Source organism: Phalacrocorax carbo, chromosome 6 (assembly GCF_963921805.1).
Source record: "Phalacrocorax carbo chromosome 6, bPhaCar2.1, whole genome shotgun sequence".
In the NCBI taxonomy this organism is placed as follows: Eukaryota; Metazoa; Chordata; class Aves; order Suliformes; family Phalacrocoracidae; genus Phalacrocorax; species Phalacrocorax carbo.
The window spans coordinates 41000323-41028048 of NC_087518.1; the positions used below are offsets into that span (position 1 = coordinate 41000323).

At 48.2% G+C, this 27726-nt stretch overlaps 1 protein-coding gene across 1 annotated transcript; it reads left to right on the top strand.

Annotated features, from left to right (window-relative positions):
• GNG12 (G protein subunit gamma 12) lies at positions 1–26989 on the top strand. The gene is made up of 5 exons (XM_064454855.1): positions 1–89; positions 8299–8356; positions 8989–9088; positions 24436–24544; positions 25558–26989. Exons 4-5 carry the CDS (start codon positions 24449–24451, stop codon positions 25681–25683), a joined length of 222 nt encoding a protein of 73 aa, XP_064310925.1. The 5' UTR covers positions 1–89; positions 8299–8356; positions 8989–9088; positions 24436–24448; the 3' UTR covers positions 25684–26989.
• The last annotated feature ends 737 nt before the right edge of the window (positions 26990–27726 follow it).

A 27726-nucleotide genomic window follows, 5' to 3' on the forward strand; every position in this document is an offset into this window, starting at 1 on the left:
GGGCGAGCGCGGGCGGGGGGCGGGGCGAGGCCGCCCGCTTCGGTCGCCCGTGGAGACGAGCTGCGGGCGGAGGACGGGAGCGGCGGGCGGTGAGTGCCGGGCTGGGCAAGGGGCTCCGGGCTGGGGTCTCCGCCGGCGGGGAAGGGCTGCACGGGCTCGGAGGGGCGGCGGGAGGCGGCCGGCACAGCCCCGTGGGCGGCCGGGCCCCCCGGGCGGGCCGCGGGCGGCGCTGGGCCCGGCGGGGCGGGCTGGGCCCGCGCGGTTCTCGGGAAGTTTTTAGGTTGGTTTAGGCGTTTTGTGGGGTTTTTGTTTGGTTGGTTTTTTTTTTCCTTCCCCGGCTCCTTCCCCCAGCAGCTCTCCTGAGGAGCAGTCCCGGCGAGAGTCAGCCCGGAGCCGCCTTGATGCGGTTCAACAAGTTGCACGCGCCTCCTGAAAGGGACGAAATCTGCTTCATTCTATACAAATAATAATAAAATAGGCCTTTCTGTTCGAGGCAGGGTCTGTGCAGCAGCACGCGGCGCCCCCGCCTCCCTCCGCCCAGGCCTGCTGCGGGGAGGCGATGGATGCCCCGGGCTGGGAGCGGGGGGCTGCAGGGGGGCAGCCCCAGCCTCCGGGTGAATCACTTAAACTTCGCCTCTTCTACGGCTGCCGCGCGGCGGGCGGTGGGCTGTCCGGGCCCGCCGGGTCGGGCTTGGCGGAGGAAGTTTCCCATGTGCGAGGAGTTGTGGGACTAGTGTGGGAAGGAGTTTAATTAGTGGTAAGCGTCATTATTCAAGGAGGTTTCGTGTTGATACTGAGATTACACACCCAGGTGCAGCAATAAGTTTATTAACTTTTAAATTGCAATACTCTAGTCTAAGCTTAAATTCTTTACTTTTTTTTTTTTTGGTGGGAAAAGGTTATCTGGCGTATATATTGTGTTCTTAGCCTGCTGCTGTTGGGAAGGAGGACCCATGCTGGGCCGATACCCATCGCAGCCCATCCATCTCCTTCCCCCCTCGCTGGGGTCTTGTCACCGCTGGAGGAAAGGCAGCAGGAGCAGCAGCGCAGGTCAACACATGGCTTTGCGCTGGGGGGGATTTGTTGCAGCAAGCACGATGAGGGCAGACGCCAGGGTTACTGCAAGGCAGAGGAGGGCTCAGGAAACCAGGCAGAATATGTAGGAAGGAACCTGGGCCTCATTAGTTTTGACGATCAGGAAACAATTTGATTAGGATGGCATATCAAATTGAATTCACAGTAATTTGTCAGGCTATTAGCCGGCATCTCCATTGACTTAGAGCTAATAGAATCAGTGACAAGTTACTTGTTTACATTTATCTTGGTTGTAAATTGGTTTAGAAATAAAATTCTGTGAGTAAATAGCGAGTACTAGACAGCAATAGCATTTTATGCTGCTCTAGTAGCACTAAATGAGATTGAGGGATTAGTATGTAGTTAATGACTTCTCAGCCCCGTATTTCATCTTCCTGTTGAACATATTGCAGTCATTTAGGATATCTTTAATCAAGCACTAAAGTGGCAAATAAGCTCTGGAAGAGAACAATGGGTGGGGTCTAGTGCTGTGGTCAAGCTCACTTGCGTAATCACCCAGCTGATGGGACCACCTTCATTTAAAGATTAAGCTCTCCTGCTATTTGGAGAGGTTTCTGAGGGCTCCCAGACAGCAGGCACCACTGGTCAGAACCAGCATCTCTCGCTTCTCACTGGCATTATACTTTAATGCAAATATTGAGTTGTGCTGTAGGTTTCAGATACTTTTTTTTTTTTCAGATATGTCTCTGTGGTGATACAATAGCTTGTTTTATGAATTCTGAAAGTTCTTAATTTCTCAGGCTCTGTTCCTCAAAAGATTCAGTGTATTTCAGCCAAAATCACGCAAAGTTCTCTGCAGCGCTGCGAGGTCTGGGATGCAGACAAGTAGCATGGTGATGGCTCCACAGTCCCTTCAAGTGTGCTGAAATGTTGCATCTGTTGTGGAAGATGCTAAACATGACAGCTCTGCGGGGTGGGAGCGTGCTTCCTTCCCAGCTACAGCTTCCCAAACCCCAATGCATCGTCCTTTGATTAGACTCTGTTGCAAAAGGAAATTCAAATTACTGCAGAAGTTCGTGGTACAGTCCCATAAATCCTTACCCTCAGCCCTTTCACTTTGTCCCATGTGCCAGAGCAGAGATTACCACAAGAGCCAGCTTCATGGGGACGGAGAGAAGTGCTTTCCAAGTAGTGTATAGTTAGCATGGGAAACACCACCGCACCCTTGGCCAAGCTATGGTGGAGTATTCCTGGGAGGACTGTACTGCTGCAAATTTATCCATGCTTCCAAAGACTATAGGAGTGGGTAGGGCTTGTGGGTCTTATCTTCTAGCACAGAAATGCCCTTGTTGTGCAGAGGTAGGAATTGGTAGTGAAGCTTTCGTTAGCTTTAATGAAGGTGGAAAGCAAGTTCACCAGATCTTGTAAGTAGTTGTAGACTTGCCATTTCTTGGGAAACTGAAGCTGCAGATGTCCGATGACTCTCGGGATTTGCTCCACATTAATCACTGATGGAATCGTGCAGCTATTTTCTGAATTTTGCAGTATTGCACAACTAGACCTCATTTTTCTGAACCTGAATGTTCATCCTGCATTCAACACTGTGGTCTTTTCTGAAATCACTTATTTTCTGCTCTCAGCAATAACCTATAGAGAAATGTAGAAGGGAGGGAGAAGAGAAAATATGAGTGATGTGAGCAAAACATTTTCACTGTATTTTGCGAGGATTAATGAGAAGTAGCAGAAAGAGCAGAGGTAGTGACAAAAGTCCTCACAGTGACTGAGTTACGGTAGGATTCTCTGTGAGGTTTTTCAGAGGTAGGTAGAAGCGGGAAGGTGGGGAGAGCCACGGGGGTACCTGGGGGAGGTGGAGCATGGTGGGGTTACGTCTGTCTCCCCCAGACACGCAGCTCAGAGGGATCCAGTATTCCTGTGTGCCATGACATAGCGCTCATTTCTGCGGAGCAGCTTGGCTACCTTCCAGCTGGGCATCCATGGGGAGGAGAATGTCCTTAAAACAGAGACTTGGGGTATGGTGTACCTCACATCTGCAAGCTCCTTGGTTCCTGGGGCCCCTGAGGCAGCGTAGCCTGCCAGTGTGGATGTGGGCGGTTCGTGGCTTTGAGATGTTCAGGGACACCACTGACTGTATTTTTAGTTGTGTTCCTTTGAATATTTGGTAAAACAGGCAATGTGTTTATATTCAACTTCCTGTATCCATATCAGTATCTTGGCATGTGATGGAGTTACAGAGGGGGAAAAAAATGTGTTGCAAGGATTATTTTTATTGCAGCAGTTAACGACTGCAGGATGCTGCGGGTCCTCAGCCCCCACACAAGGAGTGGTACCCCATGTTGGCTCCCACGGGCTCGCCTGGGACTCATGCATCAGTTTGGGGTTGTCTGCTTGTTTAAACAGTGAGGTCAAATTGAAGCAGGAACCAGATCTGCCCTTCCATTTGTCTACACCGTTTTTCTTCCCATCCCTTCTCCAGTGTCTTTACAAACCTGCTGTATTGGGACAGGTTACTTCTTGGCACGTTTTGGTTTTGGATGTACACATGACCCAAGCCTTACTGCTTCCTTCTGCTGTGCCTCTGCCCAGACCCACGGCATCTGCTCAGAGCCCTCACTCGCTGTGCAGGTAACAGTCCTCTGACACCTGCTCTCCCAAGTGTTTGCAGGTGGCAAAGCTGATCTGGTGGGAAGTCGGGCAGCCGAGTTCCCCAGCTGGGGCTGCAATGGCAGCTGCACAGGCCGATACTAGGGGTGCCCTGTTGAATCATCCCTTTGCCATTCGTAACCTCTCCTTGTGCAGAGACTGCTGGAGCACACAGGAGATTTTGCCTGATCTTGCTCTCTGAATGATAGTTGTCTTTGTGCAATGGTAATTATCTTTGTGCGAAAGCTCCCCCAGCTAGGTGCTCATATTCAGAATAACTTCTTTCCCTTGCTGGGGCAAGAACTAGGCAATTCAAAAGCTGACACAAAACACACATGGGAGTGGTGGCTGTGTTATTCGTAGCAGGGGTGTAGGATTACCCATGGGGAAGAGAAAAAGTTTTCTGGTGCTTTAAGCTGAGGAGAGCAAAAAAACCTCCCTCCCAGTTTCCGTCATGATAAGGTGATGCTGTGGGACCCAGCGCCACTGTCGTTGCCTGTGCAGCCTCCTTTGTGTAAGGTGTAAGCTAATGTGCAGTACAGGATGTTCTCATGAGGGACCAGTGGATGTCATTAGAAAGGGAAAATATGGGCTGAGAACCAGGGAAAACCATCGTGGCTGTGAAAGCTGGTGCTGTGGGTCTGGCTTGCAGGGCGAGAACCGCCACGGCCATGGGAAGGGTTGGGAAGCTCTGTGAGCAGGGGCTCAGTGGTGATGGAAGGGTGTAAAGGTGGCCGTGGGGAGGAGATAATAGGGTTTATTCGGCAGAAACAGGCATTTTAATTGTTTATAAATTTAAGTTTTAATTTAAAATTGATTGTGACATAGGAAGTCTGTCTCCAGAGAGGCCTTTCCTGAGCTGTCTGTCCCTGATTAGATGTGTTTAGATTTCTGTCCTCTGTTGTTAGGTCTTTGGGCTTAAATTTTCTGGGCAACTGCTGCAGTCCAGAGTTCTAAGATACAGGATATATCTGTGTATACCTTTTGAGTTAATAAAAGAAAAAAAGGTTCTTTTCCACATCATTAATCATCTTAATGACTAGCCAGAGTATTTCCAGGAGAACATTTCCTTTCTGTTTTTAAAAACAAAATCAAGCAGATACCAAAGGCATTTACACTGTTTTTTTGTGTGCTGCCATATTACAGTGAAGTGCAAGAAATTCTGTCCCAGGACAGTTCATTATAGTTTGCATTAGTAAAACAAAGTTCTTATCAAGGATCCTGTGCTGTATTATGGTGCAGCTTGCCATGTGTTTTCAAAATCTTCCATTGCTCATATTCCTCTCCCTTTTTGATCCTGCTCTTCAGTTGTTATTAATCACCACCTGCACAGCTGGCAAGAAGTTATCCCCTCTGGAAAGCTACGCTGTTGTAGGAAGTATTTGAGGAGAACATAAACCAGCATGCAATATGAATTTGCAGTCATCTAGCAGTTCTGCAGAAGCCCAGGAGGCTTTTGTTTCTGAATCAAAATAATTCCGAAAGCATCTCCGACTTCATTTGCCAGGAAAAGGGTCTGTCTGTGCTGTGGCAGAAGTTAAGCAAGTCAACAGAAAGTCTCGGAAATGAGAAATTAAGTGGAACAGGCTTTTTATTTTTGTTAATGAAAAATCATATTCTTTCAGGCAAACTCTTGTTTTCCTGCATCATCTTACCCTTGGAAGTCATGGTATGAAAGGTGTTATGTTCTCCTGTTGTTTGTTTTTGCAGCCATCTTGAGTGTGTGTTAAACCACTGGGGTCACTGCCCTAAAAATGTAAAAGTTTGTGCTGTTAGAAGTAAGATACTCTGCTTTGTCAGTCTTTGTTGTGAATAAGTCTGAGCAGATCCAAAAATACATTTTCAGCTGTGTTTTTAGATTGAAACAAAAAAAAAGTAACGATTTTTGGTCTAAGCTTGGAGCTGGGATAAGCAGAAAGCATCGCTGACAGTTTTGGGAAACGGACCATCTTCTTCCCAGCTGAATCTGGTTTATGTTACTGTAAAACTTGCAAGGCATTCATCCTGCAAAGCAGGGATGCTCCAGCTGGAGCTGGCTGCCGGGGCCCATGGCGCAGGAGGATGCGGGCTTGGGCTGCTGCCCTTGGCTGGAGGGTCTGGGACCCGTTTGGCAGCAGTATTTCCTTGTCTCTCTCCCACGTGCCCTTCCCTGATTTATTCCTTCCCAAGGATGGCCTGACCTCTGCTCACTTACACTCCAGCTATGCAGCACGTCTTAAGGAGGGTTTCAGAGGGGGTGCATTACGCTGGCTTCAAACTATGCTAGTAATGTTGGGTTTGTGGGTTTTTATGACTAATTTGATAGGAGCTTCGATTAGACAGGAATATCAAGTCTTTATGGCTCTAGGGTGGAAAGCAGCCCCTATGAGCCATGGTTTTTTTTAGATGCATTTAAAGATTTTGTCTATGTGTTTTGATCTCCATCAGGAAGCAGAAGTCAACAGATTAAAAATTTTCTTTCTTTTCCTTAACAATTTTCAGGGTGGGTGACCAGAGTGAGAACTTGCACAGATAAGCAGAGCAGAAGCTTTTCTGTTAAAACTTGTATTTTGCGCAGCACAGCTGTCATGTATGTAAAGGGGGATTTTGCGTTGCATTTATTTTTGTTTCCCTGCTGTATGTGAAAAGCACAAGCTTGGCACTGGGGCAACAAGGACTGGCTGTGGCAAGGCAGTCTCTTTTTGAATGCATTTTATTTCCCTGCTCCATGCAACGATTTTTAACAGCAGCAGCTATTAAAATTTTTACTCTGTTTCCAACACAGGAAGTGGTGTGTGATTTTTTTTTTTTTTTTTTTATTTAAAAAGGGGATGCTGCCAGTCCATGGTAGTCGGCACCTCTCTGCCTTGTTAAGGACTATCCCTTGTGAACTTTCAGTGCTTCCCCCACCCTCCTTGTTCCCTGGGAATGGGGAAACTGAATTGCTCTGGCTCTTCCGACCCCAACGTTGCTGCCTGGGGAAGGCTGGGGGCTGCGTGCTGCAGCCCAGCCCCTCTGCCAAAGCCTTTCGTGGTCACTCTGCTGCCGTGTGCCAGCCAGAAGGCAACAGCACCTGCTCCTACCCTCTCCCTGCTGGTGATCATTGCCATCACTTTGCCCCTGTGCACCACTCTGGGTTTAGTGTGCTGGGAATTGGCTCTGTGTTTCATGCATACTGGGGCTTGTAAATCTCGTAGCTAATTGCATTATTTGGCCGGTTACTGAGTGGCGCCAGGGCTCTGCGCCAGATCTCTGCCGGCCATTTAGCAAATGACAGTTGATTTTCTTCCAAAAAGTGTCAGTGGTGATTCTGGATCCTGCAGTGACCCGGTTAATGAGTTATCTCTGCCCCAGCTGCTTTGCCAGTTTAGTAAATGCCCGGTGCGTGTAATCTGTGTTTGCACCGTTTGGCAGTGGGTGTCCCTAGAGGAATACAGAGGTATATAAACATGCATTATAAATTACAGAAAAGGTTGGCATAGCTATTACCAGTCAATGTTAGATTATTAGTTGCTGGGTTTAGAACTTGACATATGTATTTGCACACCTCTGTGTGTATTGCACTGAATGTGCACACCCTTAGGCTTCATGCAGCAGCAAAGCAATGTGAATAAAAAGGACAACTTTATAAATGAAGTCCCCCATCTAGCTGTCACCAAAGGAGTATCACCTTATGTTTTTTTTATCACCACTTTTGCCCATATCAGGGCAGCCAACTTGGTTTGTGCTTGTATTATTGATAGATGTTTTTAAACAAATAAACCCTTGTATTTGCCAGTTGCAGGTTGCCGTTCTTAGCAGTGCTGAGTTGTGCATATCAGGTGCCCAATTCCACTATCATTCACAATCAAATCTCTTAGAAAATCACTGCCCTCATTAAATTGTCATTGTTGTATAGTATTAGTTTAAAATTAGCATTTCGTACAGTGAAAATTGAAGAAGGGTGTTAAATACAGCATGCTCCAGATCTGACAGTCTTGTAACAGTGAACAGTATCTGGCGCAGGAACTTGTAGTTTTTAGGGTTGATCAGATTCCAGGATTTTTGTCTGGGTGTGTTAAGGCATCTGTAGGAAACATGGGTGCTCAGATTTGTTTCTCGTGTAGTTTTAAGCACAACTGCTAGGCTATATCAATGGTGGCTTATATCTCAGAGAAGTCTACAGGGGGCAAGGTAATACAAGTACCCAATGCCACCTACACTGGTACTTAATGTAAACCTCCTCAGGGTTTTACCCTGAGTAGTTTAGCTTGTTTTAAAGCCAATAGCTTTTCTAACAGCTGCCTCTAAATCTCGTCTACCATAGGTCTAGGTGTGACCTGTTCCTCAGTAGCATGGGCCTCAGGAGGAGCCATAGTGGAAGTGAAAAGAAAAAGGCTGCGAAAACTTGACTTTGCTCATGTTTGGGAGGTGGCCAGAGGGAATTGGCTGCCCATGGCCCTATCCTTGGGAAGGGAAATGGGAGCTGGTTGTAGGAAAAGTTTGAGGTAGATTTTTCAGTGAGGCCAATCTCAAAATACTGTAGTCTTTGTGACTAGAATTAAACCACAAGTGCTAACTCCTCTTAGCTTTGTCTTTCTTGCACTATCAAGTACTTCAAATTTTTATTTTACTCTGTTTCAGGATCGCTACACCGATAACATCAAAGCAGGCTGGACGGGTAGCAAGACTGCCTATGTAGGTGAGTTTCCAGTACACGCTTGTTCCTTTCTTTCATGCAAAATACAAAGCAGCGTTACAAGTGTCAAACCCCAGTGATTCAACTTCAATCTGGAATAGAACAGATACAAAATACTCGGCAGCTGTATGGAGGAGAGGCCACAAGGACGGCACCAGCTCTGTGGCAGGCGCAGCAGCTGGGCAGGCTCTGTGCTTGCCACTCCGTGCAGTGCTGGCGGCTGCCTCCTCTCTATGGCATTAGCAGCAGTGGCTGCTGACACTTGTTCACCTCCCTTTCAGCTACCTGACTGACTTCCCACTGAATATTGGGGGGCAGAAACGCTGTCTTGAATGGACTGCTTCTCCCATGGAAATTAGGCTTTTCCTTGTTTACTACACCAGTTAGCAAGGGGTGACGTGGAAGTCTTCATGATTTCTGTATTTGCTGTGTTACGTGTATATTGTTTGATCACTTCAGAATGCAAATTCCCCTTCCTGTATTTGCCCTTTCCTGGCAATAGTTACTTTGATAAATTCGTATAACCAAGAAGCTTGTGAAATACTTTGCACCCTGTTAGTGGCTTTGAGCTCAGAACCACAGAGCTCTTCACAGAGCATCTCCCACCAGCGTCCTCGGCTTTATCTCTCTTGCAGACTAAAGAATTTGCTGAAGGTCACGTAACCTGAGGCCAAGCTGGATCTTGTGACTCTCAGGCTGGTGCTTTAACCACGGACCGCTCCTGCTTTACACGATGTAAGTTGTTTCACTTTGAAACAACTAAAAATCTCTTTGCAAATGTCTCTTTGTAGTTTCTGTATGTCTTTCCTGGTATGAGTTAGCTGGGTAGGACCCTGTGGGGAGAAAGAGGTACCTTCTGTGGGGAAACTGCACTGCAGTTCGTTAGGGAGCATAGGTTGTCTTTACTAATGACTTCAGGCCAGTGTCTTTAAAATAATACTGCTCAGATGTTTTTAAAAGTGACCTTGATCTACAAGTCAATTTTCATGGTTTTCATTTGTACTAGAGATATAAAAAATTAAGTCAGAAAAAATGCAGAGGAAAATAAAAGCAGGTTTTTCCACTTCTTGTTTCCCGACAAGTAAATTGGGTTTGGCGGGTATGGAGGCTGACTTTTGAAAATCAAATGTGGCTGTAGCCGAGTTTTGATGAGCAGGATGGTGCTGGGGTAACTTGTGAAATGGAGGTTATGAAGGAACACATCTTTAATTAAATACCCAGAATGTTTGCAAAATCTAATTGACGATCCTGGGAGTGTTCTTTTATTTCGCATTATTTGGGATTTTTATAAATTTTAGAAAGACTTAAGACACTGGCAGTATTTATAATTTAAAAAAGATCTCAACTGTAAAATCTGTAAATGTTCTCAAGCGTAAATTCTCTAAAGGAGCAAATGTCACAAATTGGTGCTTTCAGGAGCTTTTAGCCTCCATGTGCCCTGATGGGCCACTCACCTGTTGGGAAAGCAGGTGCATCTGCATGCCCAGACTTCCCATCACTAAACTAGCCCTAATTACTGCACTTTCTCCAAGAGATAGAGATGGAAGTAGAGTTTGTTGTACTGTACCTTTTCTGCTGTAAAAGTGGTTTTGAAATCTGCTAATATATATTGTAATCCAAACAAGAGGCAAGCAGACTGAACAGAGCTGAGGTGTGCTGGTCCCCTGCTTATACCTCGCTTTTATACCTCTGATGTGTAAAACCCTGTCTTTGTATTTGCTTCAAGCTTATGTTGCATGCAAGAGCTGTACTTTTACAGATTATATAAAAGACAAATGACTTTGTGCAAAACAGAAGCTTCTGTGCCCAGCAAAACAGAAGTTGGGTCTTCTGGGGCACCTGAGTTTCCCCAATCCGTTCAGCTGTGTTGCTCTGCAAGGTGTGCATCCCAAAGCATCCACATCCTTCATGAAAAACACTGTGCACATGCAGCTGTAATGCAGCTTGCAGATGTTTCCGTTTTCTGTGTGCATGGTAATAGTGTGATCCTTGAATATGCAAAGGAGTTGTTACTGTTTGGGGAGGATCTTGTTTTCTTTTACCAAAACCAAACTTTCTAGTGTATATAAAGTATTTGTGTCGTGATTGTAAATCTTGCCTGATACCTATTTAAAAATCAAGTTGTCCTCACCTGCCAGGAACCAGCTAGCTATTGCCGTTGCTGCTGCTGCTACTAACATTTTGGTTCACAGTACCTGCGGAGGCAGGAGTAGAAACCTTCCCCTGGCTGCTGGTCCCCAGTGATGGCACTAGTGCAGGCACCACAGCTGGCAGCCACAGCCTCAGTGCTGAAAACTATCCAGGGCTTGGCTGGGGCTGTGCAAACGGAGGGCAAGGGAAATGGGGTGCTGCTCACAGCCCCCCAGAGTACCCCAGAGCCAGCGGGGAGGTTGTGGGCAATCACAGTCGCTGTTTTCCCTAGGAATTTTGCATCATGGGTACTGCGTTCAGTACTGCAAAGTGCATGAGCACCTCTGGGTCCTTCTCCACCTGGTAAGCTCTGGCATGTTGCACAACCTCATCTCTCCTTTCATCAGGTGTGGTATAAGTATCATAAAGAGAGAAATGACCAGAAAGCATCTCTAATCTGTATTTCATTTTACTACTCAATTCTGTTTTCTTGCTGAGGACAGGGCTCCAATGTTTTCCTGATAACCAGGTTTTATTTTCCATTCCGTTTAGTAGCATAGCAGAAGGAAAAGATTGCAGCCCTGGTGTTTCTGTCTGCCAGGCATCTCGCTGTGGTTTCCACTGGGTGTCAGCACGGCCCTGCACTGGGGCCAGGGCGGAAGGAGCCCTGCCAGCTGCCGCAGGCTTTCCCTTTGGCTGTACCCACTGCTGGAAAAACTAGGTTGGCTGCATAACCAGAGCAAGGTGCTGGCTGAGGTGCAGCTTTGCAATGATGGGATCACCCTACGCAGGCGCGAGAGGTGGGTGAGCTGGGAAGAGGCTGTTTTGCTGGAGGTACTGTTTCCCTCCCAAGCAGAGCAACCGGTTGGAGCAGGAGTGTCAAACATGCCCTCCTCGTTCCAGTGCTCTCTAATTAGGGTTACACCTGGGACAGTGGGTCCTTGTTTCTGGAAGATCAGTGTGGATAACTTTTGTAGTATTTACTTTGAAGGTGTGGATGTGATAGAGTGCTCCCGGAGAGGTGCTGTGGATATATGCATGCAGTAATCAGTGTGCACTGGGCTGTGTTTGGCAGGTGTGACTGATCAGGTCTGGTCACCCTGTGCTTCCTCCACATGGACCCTTCCACTCCTTTCCCACATTTGATATGCATCCTGGCTTCACAAGTGCTTTATAAAATCTTGGGCCTGCTGCCTGTCCTGCCAACCTGAGGCACCTCCTTCAGGCCCCTTGACTCTGCATGGTCGATGTTGGGTGAGAAGCACCCCGAGGGCAGTTTGGGTTGATGTGGACTGAGGCATTCCCTAGATGTGCCTTTCTCCTACCTGCTGCTGCCATCAGGGACCCTGTGCTGCCTTCACCTGCCCTGCGGGTTACCTCGCAGGGACTGGGGAGCCACAAAAAGCCTGTGCCCAGTCCTGCTGTGCAGTCAAGAGAAGGTGGTGTTGGGGAAGGGGCCTGGGGATCCCCCACTGCCCCATGTGGGAAGACACAGGAGCAGCCAGAGCCCTACCATGGGATGCTTGACCTCGGCACAGGGAGGAGGAGAGCAGTCTCCCAGCTGTCCGTGGGAGCTGGCATCCCCTTTGCTGGGAGGTTGTGGAAAGGCGCCTCTGCGTGCCAGGGCACGCAGGATCTGGGGGAGGCATGCGTCGGTGCTTGCTGGGACTCCGAATGCTCCACAGCAAACGCTGGACCCTTCCAGGCCTGCTTCAGTGCAAAGAGGCAAGTGGTTTGGCTGAAGGTAGTGCCAGGCATTTCAAGATTTCTCCAGCTGATTCTTCCCTCAGGGACCTAAACATTAAAAAATTCAAGACTGTGAAGTATCACAATGACAAAGACTTCTTGACGCTTGTGCGCAACCATGTTTCTGTATGCTGACATACCTGGTTATGCTATGATGCACCCTCAGAATAGAATTGTTTATTTCTGCACCCAGCTATGGCCTTTAATGCCAGCATCAGGCCTCTTGGCTCGGGCTCCGAGAGTTTTTAGGTTCTGCAAGTCATAACAAACCTGCTCCTGAGCAGCCATGTCTGCCCTGTAGGAAAACCAACAACCAGCATTCAAGTCCCAACCAGCTGCCAGCCTTCATGCTCCCACACAAGCGCCTGGGAAAGCAGCACGTGCAGAAGCACTCGCAGCACCCAGAGGACCCATGGAAACCTTACACTGAAACACCCCACGCCCTGCTGCTGCGCCTGGTGCACGTAGTAAGTGGTGCACATAGCCACAGTCATCCCAGGTGCCACAGAGGGGCTCTGGCATCACCGCCTCCTTAAACTACCCCCTCCAGGGGCCACTGTGGCTTCTCCTCCCCACTCCCCTCAAGGACTGACCTTGACCATAGCTGCTGGTGCCTCTCTGTGCTGCTTGCAGCCCCTCTTCCTCTCACTGCCTTCCTGCTCCTTTCAGCCTCCCCAGCCTGTGCATGGTGTCCTGCTTAACCAGGCTGGGGGTGAAGGGGGGGGTCTTGCCTTCCCGCAGCACCTGTTCCCCTGAAGCAGACAGCTGCCAGGCTGCATGGTGCTCTTTGAAGGTCCAGCTGCAGCCACACCGGATAAGCGCCGAGGCACAAGAGGCGGTGCTGCTCAACATCAGGAGTGGGACAGGGTCTTTGCATGGGGGCAGAGGGCCTCCAAAGTGCTGCCCTACCAAGGAGCGAGCACCCCTGCCCGGTGGTGGCAATGATGCCTGGGTGGCAGCTTGCTGTGCTGTCCCAGCTGCGCCCTGGGTAATGGCATGGCTCAGCCTCAGGAGGAGCAAGGGGCTTTATAGAGCAAAAGCAAAACCTGAAGCGTAGAAGAGCAACCATAAAAATGCTGCCTTTCTGCCCATCAAGTCTATTCTCTGTATTTTCAGAAGTAAAATTGCTGGCTTCAGAGGTAGGAGTAAGTTCCTGGCTTTTTATTCTGCTAGCTCTGGAGAGCGTAAGTAGGTAAGAGGAGACAGCTGGATTTGAGGTTTGCTGCTGTGCTATTAGCAAATTGTTTGCAAAGTCCCTGCTGAAGGCAGCGGGGGTTAAAGGGTGCCAGGGAGGACAGTGTTGGTAAGTAAGGACGCTGCAAAATGTTTTTGCAGACAACGCTGTGAAGTAGTGGGGAGCCATTGGTGTAATTTGGCAGGCAGAGTCTTTGTTGGTGGCGACATGCAGAATGGATTGAGCTTAAAACTGTTTCAACAAAGACTGGGGAGGTTGCAGGTCTGGGGACACTTTCACTTGTAAACCTGCAGCGTTTGTTGTGGAATCACTGGAACTGTAAACATGGGCTCCTGTGGTACCATGTTATGGTTGTATTTTGGAGCAGAAACACTGCCCAAATGCGAACCAGCCCTGCTGAGCAGCTCCTAGGGATGCATGTGTTTACCCTGGTAGTGGCTCCTTGCTGAGGAGCGGGCAGCAGCTGTGCCCTGTGTTAGCGTTGGTCCCCAGCTCAGGGCAGAGGTGAGGAACGCAGGCTGGATGCTGCCCAGCCCTTGAGCATCTCCACCCTACCACCAGCCACACTGCATCCCGCCACACGTAGCAGTGCGATGGGTCTGTCTTCACAGATGCCCTAGCAAAGCTCCGGCCTCAGGGTAAGGAATCGTTTGCCACCCTGGGTTCAGTCAGTGTGCAGGAGCTCAGCTTTCCCCACAGCCTGCACGGTTTGGGAAGTGAGGGGCCAGGCACCTGTGTAGGCAGAGGGGGCTTGCCTCCTGCCATCCCCGTGTTGGTCTGCTGCTCCCCTGCTGTAGGTGACCCCTCGGTGCTGTGTGTCTGTGTGGTCCCAAGCCCAGGTGCAAGTCTGCACCTCTCTGGTTGATAAAATGCTCGTGGCTGGTTACCCGGCCATGGACAGCCCTCGGCTCGCAGCCACACCACTGTGGGCCTGAGCCCATAGTCAAACCCATGGTTTGGATCTCCATGAGATGTATAAAGGGGTTTGTTTCTGTGTCAGAAAAGCAAAAGAAACACTTGGGGATTTCTGGCTTTGACTTGCCAGGCTGCTTGTTTGTTTCTTTTTTCCCCTATTACTGTGTTTTTAAGAAAAGCAAAATAATTTCCATGGTGGTGTTTGTTTCTTTTTTCTTTTTTTTTTTTCAGCTGGCTCAAGCAGGCAGCAGTATCCAAACATTTCCAAGCGGGAAGAGCTCCTGTCACCCATGCTGCTCCTGCACTTAGAGCTGAAGTGGCAGCTCCCTGGGGTGCCTGTTCCTCTGACCTACAGGGGTGCAGTGGGGGCAGCCACCTGGGCCTGCAGGGCACCCAAGCGAAGGCTGGTGCTGCTGCAGGGCCCTTTGCGATGGGTGCTGTGCAATGCCCTTGGCCAGGAGGGATCCTCTCTGCTGGCACCCCTGGCAGCGTTCTGTGGCAGGTCGGGGGGTCACTGGGAAGGCTGGCATCCCACTCTGTTTTTGGAACTGCTCATGCCCTTCTTTACCTGCTGCTTCCTTGCTGAATTTGAAGCCTGCCCTGCTGCTGCCTCCCTGCGCCAAGGGCAAAGAGCATCTCTACCTCGCCAAGCCCTTATCGCCCACAGCATGGCTTCTGTGGTTTGAAAAAGTAGATGCCTTAGAAACTTGCATTTGGAGATTAGCTGTAACTTTAGATTCACCCCAACCCCCAGCTGTGGGCTGTTGCCCTGGAAAACCTGATGGTGCATTAAAGCTGTGTGCATCTTGTACAATTTTAGATGCCATAGTGTTTGGTCTTGGTTTTTTGTTCAATCTGCTCCATTAACTCAAAACTGTAGATAATTCAACTTAAAAGCTATTTTATTTCAAATGAAATAGTAACAAGGTACCCTTTTGAACCTTTATTCTGCTGCTAGCTGGGGTCCGAGCTGCAGCCTTAAGCTGACTATACATAACTGGAGCAAAGAGGGAACTGTTAGCAAGGCAGAGCTGCTGGGGGATTCCCGTGTGTACTTTAGCACTGGCTGTTTAATTACATGTCCCTCAGCAGTTGGTTTGTCCTAAGTCTTGGACCTAAAAGAGTGTAAAAAGATACGTTGGTGTGTAATTATCCTGGTCAGAGCTCCGGTTGGATGCCCAGCTGCATACCTGCTGAGGCAGCTGTTCTGAGGGCCTGCTGCACTGTAACCTTGTTACCTAAAGCTTGCAGAAAGAAATAGCACAAAGCCTTAAAAAATAGGGGTTTTCTAGGGAAGAGGGGAAGCTCCACCTGTTTGTGTGTGGTGTTATTTATAAGAAAGAAAAAAATGCAGGTGTACGGCCTGCATGAGGGGTGCTGGAAGTTTCCTGTGTTTTGCTTTTAGTGGTTAACCTTTGCCTGGCAAACTGGCTGGTGAGCATCCTCCTCTTTTAGACAAACCTACGTCCTCGGTTTTCTGTGCAAAAAATATTTTCCCCAGAGGATGATCTAAGCCTTCCCACTAGCATATTTGCTCCATGCATTTGTTGACTCTGCTGTTAATTATGGAGCCCTAGACCAGCATGTGCCTCTGCAAGCCTGCAGTACCTGGAGAGGGCAGGGAGCCTTGCTCCCTCCCGTTGTTGCTAGCACCTTTCCCATAATCACTCTTCTCACTTCTGACAGCTCTCAAACAGAGCAGGGGTAGGGATGAACAGTGAAAAAGGGCAGGAGGTCACAACGAGCGCAGGGTAGTGTGTGCCATGGTGTTTTGTGTGCTGGATGTTGGTCCTCTCTGCAGGCAGCCGAGGGCTCCTGGCAGGGTTAGCAGCTGCTGCAATGGAAACTTTTCTTCCAGTTGCCCATTTGGCTGCACCTTTCTACTCCTACAGTTTCCTTGTAGCAAGAAGGGGAAAGTCAAAGCTGCACAATGAGCTTGGGATTGAAAATAAAGATCATCCCGGCTCACTCAAGAAACACAGTGCTGTGGCAGTGGCATTGCAGCTGGGGGGACCGAAGGGCAGGGTTGCAGGGTGGTGTAGCTGGAGAAGGCAGGCAAAACTGTGAGCCCCTTGCTAGCCAACATGAAGCATGGGCACAAATGCTTGCTTGTTTTATTAGACCAACCAGCAACTGGAAAAAATATGCCCTGTCTTCAAACATAGCTCTTCATGTTTTCAGAGCACTTTCTGCAGAAAGGCTTTGCCTCGGGCACGATGGCCAGAGAAGGCTGTTGGTGGGACTGATTATTTTGTCTCTTTTTAGGCTGTGAGTCAGACAAGAGAGAGTTGCAGCCATGCCCGCAGCTGCTCTGGGGCTAGGGAATCTCTGTCATTGTCAGCCTCAGGTCTGGCAAGCCCTCATTCAGCATTATCGCTTGTGGGGGGCTGATGATGTACTCGCTGTGTGTTCCTACAGCAGCGGGTGCAGTGCACCCCTGGCTCACCTCCTGCTTGGAGCAGCGCGAGATCACACCAGCCATGCTTTGTCTGAGGTGGTGAACTGAAAAACTTGTTGGAACTCTGGTTTTGGTCTGTTATAGAGAATGAATAGTTGTGACTGTGAGTGCTGGGGGACACAAGAGATCCCTCTGAGAAAAGTGATGGGATGAGTTTGGCTCTTGGCGTGTGTTTGCTTTTGGTTGAGGGCTGCACATTGAGCATGAAGGCTTGTTTCCCAGAAATGGAGCAATGCTCTCCCTGACTGAGTGGTCTTTTCTTTAGAGAGTGACTTAGCCCTGACCCAGGCTCTGAGGGCACAAAATCCCAAGTCCTGCAGAACTGTGTACACCCTGATACAATCTGAAGTTTTATGCAGTTTGTTGCTGTTGTCTGAAATCAAGTGTACCCTACAAGAAATCCGGTGACTTGAGATAGCTGCAGCAGCTTAGTTAGTAGGGTAGGTTGCCAGGAACTCGGAGGGAAAACAGTATTATTGGATGATGACCTAGTTGTTTGTAAATCTCTCTGTACAAAAGATTTAGTAATCTTAGGAGGCCTATTAAAGTAATGCTGCTTATGTTTGTTTGAAGATGAGGAAACACAGCAATTTAATTTTCAAATGTTATGGTTTGGGGTTTTTTTAACCATCTAATTTATTAACAAAGCTAACCAGCTGGGAAAATAAGCACTGAAACTTTCCTAATGAGGTCATTCATGTAGGATGGGAAGGGACTCCAGAGAAACTCAAACTTCTCCAGTGGCAAAAGGGGTTTTGGGGCTGTGGCTTGGGGGTGGGGAAGGGAAGGCTGAACAAAGTCAGCCCAGGCTTGCCCCAGCAAAATGAGAGAACAGTTTATCTTGTAATTTTGCAGTAGTTGTTTTTAACCTTATGTCTTAAAAAAAAAAGTGGTAAAATTAGCAGGATCAGCACAGGTTGAACTATCTTCTTGGACGTGCATACATTACTTTACAAAAATAAATTGCGTTGTATTTTTTTTCACACTGTAGTTTTTCAATATAGTAAGTGAAAACTGCAGGGTGCGGAGTTGGAGTTTGGGCTCAGTTTGTAATGGATCCGTGCTTCTTTTGTACCCATGTGAAACAGCTCCTTGTTATTCTTTTATTATATTATTTTAAAGGACTTGTAGACAGTTTGTAACAAACCAGCAGAGTTCATTATCAAATTCAGCAGCTGCATTTATCAGCTCTAATAGTGTGTATTGGAAGTCCCTTTTTTCAGGAATGTATGAGCCTTTTGGGTATGGGGAAGCTTTTGCAGCTGTGTCCACCTTCTGCGGGTCCTTCTGGGCAATACCTGTGCTGCAGCGAGGCTGTTGGGTTCAGTGCGCCTGTGCCTGTTTCACAAGTCAGTTGGCCACCTCAGCCCCAGGGTCCTGCAGAGGTTCCAGCCAGATGCCCTGTGATGCTGGTGATGAGGAGGCAGGGAGAGCAGGGTGAATGCAGTGTTCTGATCCTGTGGTTTTGTTCTCATTAAAACTGAAACTCCCAAAAGGTAGGGTCTTATGATTCCTCACTGTATTCTTTGCAGAGTAAATTTCCCAAGGAGCCAGTATTCTCATATCTATTATCTTTTCTTAAGAGTACTACCTAAACATGATAAAATCCTTTTAAATTCCTCTGCTACCATTTCAATTCCTTGTAGTCAAGATGCTGTTTTATATTTGCGCAACTCCCACCTGGTATCTCTGGACTTGGTCTCCGTCAGGAGCAGGGTCATTTTCCTAAGGTGCTGATGGTGCAGGAGGACTTCTTATAGGAATTAAAATCCCATTGCAAGAACATTCTCCAGACATGGCATCAGCACCTCTCCTTGGGCCTGGGAAGGGTTGCTGACGTTCTCAGTGAGCTGTGCCTTGCTTCAGGCACCTAGGCATAGCGTTGTCTACCTGGGAGCATGGTCTGCAACCCCACGTTGGGTGCCAGGGTGGGAGTGACAGCAGTGAGCAGTCCTGGGGGCTGTGCTGGGGGGGATAGGGGGAGACACTGCCTGCAAGGATGATACCATTACTATTTACAAATTAGTTAAGCCTCGCTTACATGTTGAACAGAAGTCCCAGTTGACTCTGCAGTTGAAGTGAGTGCTAGGATTAGGTAAGGAAACCCAGATCCAGCAAAGCCCCTGGTCTTGGTAGTTCCCCATGCAATCAATTCCTTTCAGTGGGAAGGAGTCCTAAAATTTGGGCTCAAATGTATTAATGGCTTTGAGCAGAAAAGGGTCCAGGTGTGAGTTTTTTTTTTCTTTTGTATGTATGTGTTGGAAGGGGGCTGTGGCAGCAGAGCAGCTGTTCCCTGCCTACTTCTCATGGCACACCAGCAAAGGCAGGAAGTGTTGAACAAAACCGCAAAAATCTGTGTCCTTTTAAACTTCCTTTCTAGGAACTCTAGCTTAACAATTAGCTTTGCAATAATTAAATTCCTCAAATTATCAGGTTAAACACCCCAAGTCTAGTAACAGAAGACTCCTATTACGTTTCTAAATGCTGTTTGAAATGAGTAGATGGTGCTATGGAGCCCAGCCTGCTTGCATTATCCACTGGATCTGAGGCTGCAGCTCCTTGGGTGATCCTGGTGTGCCAAGATGTGCACGCCTCCTGGCTCTAGTTATCTGGTGCCAGCATCGCAAAATCATGGGGCAGGTTTACCAGCAGAGCTTACGTATGTCCCAGCTCAGGTGCTGCTGTCAAGAGTCATGGGAGCTCCAGCTTGGTCCTTCTCGCAGCATCCGGTGAGCGGCTGGTAGAGGTCAGGATCCACGTGCAGACATGCTGTAAAGCAGCCTGTGCTCCCTGGGCTGCCGGGACCTGCAGCAGTGCTGGAGGGTGTTCCCCCATGGTGATCATGTCCCCCGCTTTGTGGCACCAAGGCCTGGATGTGGTCCTGACCCTTCCAGTTCATATCAGCTAAAACACGGCCTGCTCCTCGGGATGTGAGGTAATACTTCTGGTTTTATAAAAATCTGCTTTTGTGTTTGTGGTGAAGCCCACAATGTGTTCCTGCATTGCCTGGCGTGGTGTAAGCCCCCCTGGCTCGAGTTGGCCATCATTGACTTGAACTGCAAAAGGTCTTGTCTGTGTCATGGCACTTCAGGGCTTATGTCAGAGGTGGTTAATACACCACAGCCTTTGCCTTAAATTCCAGAGAGTTTTCACTTTGTATTTTACAAATAATATGACAAGCATGCAATGTACAGCTCCCATCATCACTTACAATGAGAAACATACTCCAAGTAGCTTGCCCTTTCCCAGCAACAAAGCAAAACGTCTGACTATTAAACATTTACGAACAGATTAACGATTATTTCCAGACAAATGTGTTTATGCTGTTTCAGTCAGCACTCCTTCTTCTCTTGAGTAATTTGCACAGTGAATCACTAAATGTGCCATTAAAATGCATTTTAATATTTGAGTGCTACAAATATTAGTAATACAGGACACATACAGTGTGTACTTGCTGTGGAATGCTACAGCTCCGTGACTGGCAGTAACTTGACTGTAATATGGTAGATCTGGGTTAGTAACTGAGAGTTTGGGTCATGATGTTGATACAGAGGGTGTTTCAGACACCCGTGCGTCCCTAACTCTCCTCATAGCCAAAGCACACAAAGACTTCACACCTCCATAGAGCAAGCACCACTCCCAAAACTCTGCACCTGCAGCCATGCCCAGTAAGTAGCCAGCAGTGCTGGGAGATGGCAGCCCTGCTCCAGCAAAACCAACACCCATTCCTGGGAGTGGGGTCCATGGGCTCGCTCATGCCTGGTACTCCTGGCGCTGCCCAGCCCTGCATGGTCATGGCTGTGTCTCAGCTGCCCTGTGCTGACTCATGATTTGGCTTTGCCCCCTCCTGCCTCATCGTGCATGGATTAAGTGAGGGCTGGAAGAGGCTTGCAGGGCTGGAGGATGAGCTGCTTTCGTGCAGACGGTTCTGGCTCGTTTCCTTCGTGCTGCTCTGAACACAGTACTCTGGAGCCAGAGGGCGATGAGTGCTTGTGTGTTCGGTGCCTGTGTCTTCAGTTGAGACAGTGCCATAGCAGGAACGCTGCTTCGCAGAGGAAAAATCCTGTTGGCTTTTTTAGTTTTGCATGAATTACCTTCCATGGGTGGTAGACAGTGAATCATGTGCAACCTGGTCCATAGGTGACCTTTATGGAGCACAGAAGGAAACTTTGGGGACATTTTAGGGCAACGAGGGACTTCTGGGGAACTGGGGCAGTGGATGACTGCCACAGACAGAGGCTTGGATTACTGACCCAGCTGTTGTGAGGTGAAGCAACCAGAGTTTACAAGCTGTCCTCCTGCACAGCCGGGATGAGTCAGCCGGCAGTGTGTGCTGCCAGCCCAGCTTCCCAGCCTCCATGTCACAGGCGTCTGCTCTGCTCAGATTTCCTTGACTTTGCTGCAGCTTTACTTGTGGTAGCTGCATACAGAAACCCTAGGTGGAAATATTTAGAGGTGTGGAGGATAGATGCTTCAGATGCAGCATGTCCCTGAAGTGGCCAGTGCCTCGCCTGCCACAGGGCACTTTCTTGGAGCTGTGATCTCTGAACTGGCACATGTTTAAAGTTCTAAAATTACAAAAGACCTTCTGTGATTTGCCCTGAAATCAGTCATTTGGAGTAGTATATGCAGCATTTAAACTAGTTCTGGATCTCCTGCTCCTGAATGCAGAGAGTTGCTGGGAAAGAAGGCCAGTGAGCTAAATAGGGGGCTGTTACACGGCCACTCCGATCCATGCAGATCGGAGAGATTCATGAGTATGTTCTTAACGTGTGTTTCAGGAAGTAAGCTTTTAGCGATACCTAATGTCAATTATGAATGTCCCTCTTACCTGTGCGTGAGCAGGATGCATTACCTGCTGCTTAGCAGTTACTCTGCCCAAAGCCATTGCGAGGAAGGCCCTCCTGTGCTCTGCTGCTGCCTGTTCCCCAGCTATGGCAGCATCCCCACGCTGCTCTTATTGCAGCTCGGCTGCTGAGCGCTGCCAGCGTTTGATCTGCTCTGCAATGCTGCTTGCCACGTGCAGCCTGATACTGCTCTTGCTGGGCTTCGCTGCTACTGGTGCAGACGTAGCTGGGAAAAACAGCAGGTTGTTTCATTTGCGATTCACTGCTGGGGTGTTAGAAGAGAAGCAGAAGTCAGCTGTGAGCTGTAAAGCATGAAATACCAGATAGCATACCACTTGCAGTACTGTACTTCTCACTGGTAGAGTGCAGGGCTGCAGAGGAAGCTGAGCACCCTCGGTGCCATGGGAGCAAGGGTTAGTGGATTGCTCCTAACAGAAAATGCTGAGGATGTGGTGTAGGGGGTGCTTGCTGCTGGCTGTGCACGGTTTCTGGCCAGCAGAAAGCAACCCATGAGTGCCTGTGCTACTGTTGGAGGAGAGCTGGGGGCTATATGGCAGCATTTTCTCAGCATCCCACATCTACTGTGGGTGCTGTCCACTGCTGTGGGCTGTATTGGCCTGACACACACTGGGGGTGAACTTCAAACCCAGGGCTGGTTTCTGCAGAGGGAGAGAAAAATTTTGAAAATTGGGGTCCTGCTGAGCAGCCTAGAAATGATGCCATGTGCCAAAAACAGGGACTTGGTGTAAAAGGACACTGTTCTCAGCTAGCTGGGCAGGCACATGTGTTGGCTGGAAAAACAGAGCTGCTTCCCAGGCCGAAGTGTGAGAAACCTGAAGGCTACAAGGAAATGCTGTATGCAGTGCTTGGAAAGGTCACATGTAGCTACAGTGGACTCAAGTCCCTGTAATGTAATCGCAGGTTGAAGCACAGCACCACAGGGCCAGTTACTCTCATGGATCTGTGGAAAACAAACAGCAGTGTTTGTGCACAGTTCTGCTAGAGATTGTGTGCAAGGATTGGCACAGAAGTGACAGTTTTACAGGCGAGGGCTGTCCTAAACCAGCTACTCTTTGAACTCCGGTATACCCAAATAATTTAGCAATAAGCTCTTTGCTGCTGCGATGCCTGTAGGGATATTCTTTTGAATGTGATGCTGCTCAGTCCTTAGCCCTTCCCTGCTCCTGCTGCAACACGCATGGGTAGTTTCCTTCCAGCAGCAGCAGTTTCATTGCTACATGGAATGAGAAATGGCCAGGGATGCTGGAGGCGCACAGCAGGAGGGGTGCTGCAGAGAGATAGGGCAAGGTGGCCTTCAGTGTGACATGGACAAAGGGACAGTGGTCCAGTAAGCCAGGGCAGGCTGGAGCATGCCACGAGTTACATACAGCTAAAGAAGCTGAGGTTTTCTGGGACCACCAGGAGGTTAAGACCTCCAAATCTTGAGTGGTGTAAATGCCGGTGGAGCGCTGATTTACAGCATGCGGCTAAGCATACTTTGTAGACATGATGAAGGAACGTCATTTGGGTCTGTTGCAGAGTGCCTGCAGCAAAGCTGCTCGGGGACAGCAGTGCCAGCACCAGGAAAACTGACCCTTAACTGTTAACTGGTGCTGCCTGTCCTCTTGGACTTGATCTTGAGTCAGAGCTAGCACGCAAGCTGTCTTCCTTGTCTGGATATGTTTGTATGCATATGATCCTGGTTCACTCCTTGCTCTGGTGGGGTTGGGATCATGTTGTCTTCCTTGGCCCAACTCGCAGGAAAGTGTGTGGCATGCTGGCACAGGCTGGGCTCCCCTGTAAGGTGGTGGCACATGCTGCCTTCATGCTGCTTGTGGGCATCCTGCAGGTAGCTGCAAGTGAGGGGTCAAGCTGCAAAAGCTGTGCTTGAATTGCTGTCGGACCAGCCAGGTGAGCCCAGCAGAGAGCATCCTTCCTTCTTGCTGGATACCATCCAAACACCAGTCCCATGTTGGGACTGATGCTTTGTGTTCTTACCCAGAGAAGGAAAGTCCCAGAGCTGCTCGGGTTTTTTTCTGCCACCTCCCACATACGGCCACATGGGAGCAGACAGCAGCCAGGAGTGCGCCTCTGATCTTTGGCGCCTTGTTTTCCTTTTCCTCTGATGTGGTGTAAAGCTGCTGTGGGGCTGCTGCAGACCTGCAACACAGCCTGGCTGGAGCGGGCTGAAGGAAGTGGAAAGGCCAGGCTGGAACGGCCGCTGTGTCTGTGCTTCTGCCCATCCTCCTCGCTGCAGCAGGGGGCCATGAAATCCTCCTCCATCTGTGAGAGGGAGCGGAGAAGACACTCATCCCCAGTGCTCGGGCAGGCAGGCAGCAGCTCTCCTCCCTCCCAGCCAGCCCTACGTGGGGCGATGGGCCTTTCCCATGCAAGAGGATCCATCCTGCTGTGAGGCAGCAACTGGTGCAGGGACTAACCATGTTGCACCCAGCCTCTGTGCAAATGGCAGGCGTAGGGGTGGGTGCGCACTGCGGTGATGGATGCCCTCTGGCTTGGGAAAAGCATGAGTCAATAAACTTGTATCGCCTATTAACATAGGGAAGAGTGAAGCAACAGTATGCACAAAAGCTCAATGCTTTTTTTTTTTTGGAGGGTGTTTTGGTTGCAGAGCATTGTTTGCCAAGCTGCTTCTCAGCTGACCAGTCCTGTTGTGCAAAATAATTTAAAAGAAAAGGCACTTTTCTGCAGCATGTCATGGTGCCTCTGTGTAAAAGCAGTTTAACATGCTGTGCCACCTTTTGGAAAAATAACTTGCTGTCTTTCAAAACAGAGCATCGGCGAAAATGTCTGGCAAAACGGCAAGCACAACCAACAACATAGCCCAGGCCCGAAGGACTGTCCAGCAGTTAAGAACAGAAGCCTCAATAGAAAGAATAAAGGTGAGAGCACATCCTTATCTGCTCCTCTTTTTTTTCCTGTTTTTTTCCCCCCTTCCCACTGTAGGGTGATTATGGAGTGTGTGTGCATCTGTGTGCCCACAGTTCTTCCACCCACCCCCACCCCCCCCCCCGCCTCAGAACATGCTATTTATATTTCAGCCCAACAAATCTGAATAAATCTACTTTTTGTGGCCACTTACCAGCAGTATCCTTCAGGTAGCTCAGCGTGGACTTGTAGGAGAACCAAAGCAAAATATGAAGTGTAAATCAAATGTGTGAAACAGAAGGCAGGTATGGGTTTCCAGGTTCATGCATATTGTGTTAATTGTGTGATTTTGTTCCTTCCTTTAGCTTCTTTAAGGCAGAAAAGAAACCAAAACTTTTTTTCCAGCTAGTAGGGATATGATATTGGCTACGCTAGTAGTATTGCCTTTCCCATTTTGTGGGGCTGCTGGAATTGCTGCCCAGCCCCTTTTGAAGGGCAGCAGAACAAATGTCCAGATTCACAGAGCAGCAGTGCTCTTCCTCAGGCGAAGGGGGTCAGGAGCAGGGCTGTGCAAGCAGGGGCTCTGCACAGTGTTCGCGAAATGACTAGTCATCTGAGGACACTTCTGTTTACTGTCCCCGACTTTATAGATGAGAAGTTCCTCATTACGAACCTGCTGTATTACTTTGAATGTTCTCCTGTTTGTTTTTAGTCTTCTGTAGAAGCCGTGTAGGAGCTGAGCGGTGCTTTTGCCTGGTGTCACAAACTAACCCCGAAGACCAGGAAGGTCCGTCCTTTTCTCCTCCCTGCAGATAAAGCCAGAGCGAGCCCGTGGCAGCGTGTCTTCACAGACCAGGCCCCAGAGAGTGCATTGATCTCCAAGCACCTCTCCTGTCCCATGCAGGGACTTTGTACCTGTCGGCAGCTCTCAGCTCATTTGATCGTGTTACCAGTTATGGGGAAATACCATTTTATGGTTTGCGGTTTGTTTCTTCCCACCCCCCCCACCCCCCCCCATCTTCTGCAGGTGTCAAAAGCGTCAGCAGACCTAATGCTCTACTGTGAAGAACATGCCAAGAAAGATCCATTGCTAATGGGCATACCTGCTTCTGAGAACCCTTTCAAGGACAAGAAGACCTGCATTTTGTTATAGGAGAGCAGCAGCTCCTCCAAAGCCCTCTTGGGTAAAGCCAGCCTCTGGCAGGCATATAGGCAAATACTCTGTAAGGTACCAGCTATTAACTGTGTAAGAGCAGCCATTCTTCTACCAAGTGTATAAACTATTTCTTAAGCTTTCTAAAGCATTTCTTCTGTTCCCTATCTTTATTTTCACTTTATTCAAACTGAATTAACTTCTTTCTTGTCCAAGGGAATGGGGTCTTGGGTGTCGAGCCTGCGAGTGCTGCACTGGTGCCCCTGCAGTGGGACGGGCAGGGCAAGCTGGGGTCTTGTCCTCTGCAGGAGTGGGTCCCCGTTTCACTTTTCAAGTTACACAAACAAGACCAAAGTCACCTGAGCTTCGCTGACAGAGCAGAGGCAAAGGTGTAGAAACCTGATGAACATCATTGGTTTTACATTTTTTAAATTATGTATGCGGGGAGGGGGGCGTGTACCTGTGTTGGTAGTGTGTGTTTATTCACAGACACATTTAGAAGTGCATTATCTAGAAAAAGTTACCTTGAAAAATTATTGTAGCAACTGCTGGTGAATTCCAGGGAGCCATGCCTGCATCCTGCCTTATGATGGCTTATGTTGAGAGAGGTTTTTTTTAAGTGTAAAAAGCTGAAGTCTCAAGAATAGGAGATCTGCAGATCTATTTTCCTGCTTTTTAAGAGGAGTTGAAAAAGCAGAATTTTCAGCTTTGATTCTGCTTCTCTGAACTATCTTCTCTAACTAAAAATCTGTGTTAGTATTAAAAAAAAAAAAAGTCAAAAGAACCAAAGGCTGCAAGCTAGTACTGCCCTGGCTTTGTGCTGAGCTGGGGGCATGGTTCTGTCACTGAAATACAACTGGGACTTTTGTGCAGGGAGTCAGAATTTTACTCTTTTAAATTCATTTTTAAAGGGGAAAAATGCCAAATTATATCCAGATTGTGGTTATGCAGATATAATTGGAGGGCTTTTCCATCAAGTGATTTTTATATATACACATAATTAAAAAGTCTGTCTCTGCGTGTGTGTGTCTGTATGTGTGTGTGTGTGTATATATATATAAACTTTAATAGTATATTTATACAAACGTTGCATATTAACAGAAATTTTAAGGGATTGAAAATAATACTGACTTCAGCTGGCTACAAATGTCTTTTTCTGTAGCCGGTGGTTCAGAGGTTGAAGTTGCAATTTGCCATAAATGTGCATTTCTGTAATGATATTTACAAACTTTATTAACCACTTGTAATTTACTGTCTTACATTGCATATTTGTCATTTCTGTATTAAATTATATACACGCTATTGAGATATATTGAAATTATATATTTGTTTAACAAGCCTCATTAACAAAGTCCAAAAATTGACATACAAGACTGACGGAAAATGTACTGCTTATTCTGTGCCTACATGCAAATTATTTTTATAATTAGAGTATTTTTCTAGCAACAATTTAAAAAACAATAATGTAGATCCATGCTAACTCTTTTTACTGTGTTTGTGTCTATCATTTTATAACACATCTTGTTAAAAATAGTAATTAACTTAGTTTGGGCATGCAAGACTGTAACTTGAGAGAACTCCAGCTGTGCTCAGAAGTGTGCAGGCAGGTACCTGGGGCGCAGGGAGGGTAAGCAACCTCATGCTGTTGGCTGAATATTGTTCCCGCATCAATCTCTTGTCGCCACAGTAATCTGCATTTTTATTTTGTTGGAGATCCCTGCCCCAAAAGAAAAGATCACCTGTGTAGCCACAGAGATGCTGTTCATGTCTGGCTGCTTTTCTCTGTTGTCTGCCCTTAAATAAAGCCTGCAGCAGGCACTGGTAGGTGATCCAGCTGTGGGGTCCGGCCAGCACTCTGCCCTGAGCTGGAGCGTGGCTGCCTCCTGTCATTGCCACCCATCATGCTGTGTCCATAGTGGAGCTTAACTCTGTACTTTCTAATAAAGAGCTTCTGGTACATTCCTTGGGCTCGCTCTGTCAATCCTCTCCTACAACCCACCTGGCATTTGTCAAGCCCATGTCAGGCGTGCCGTGGCTCTGTCC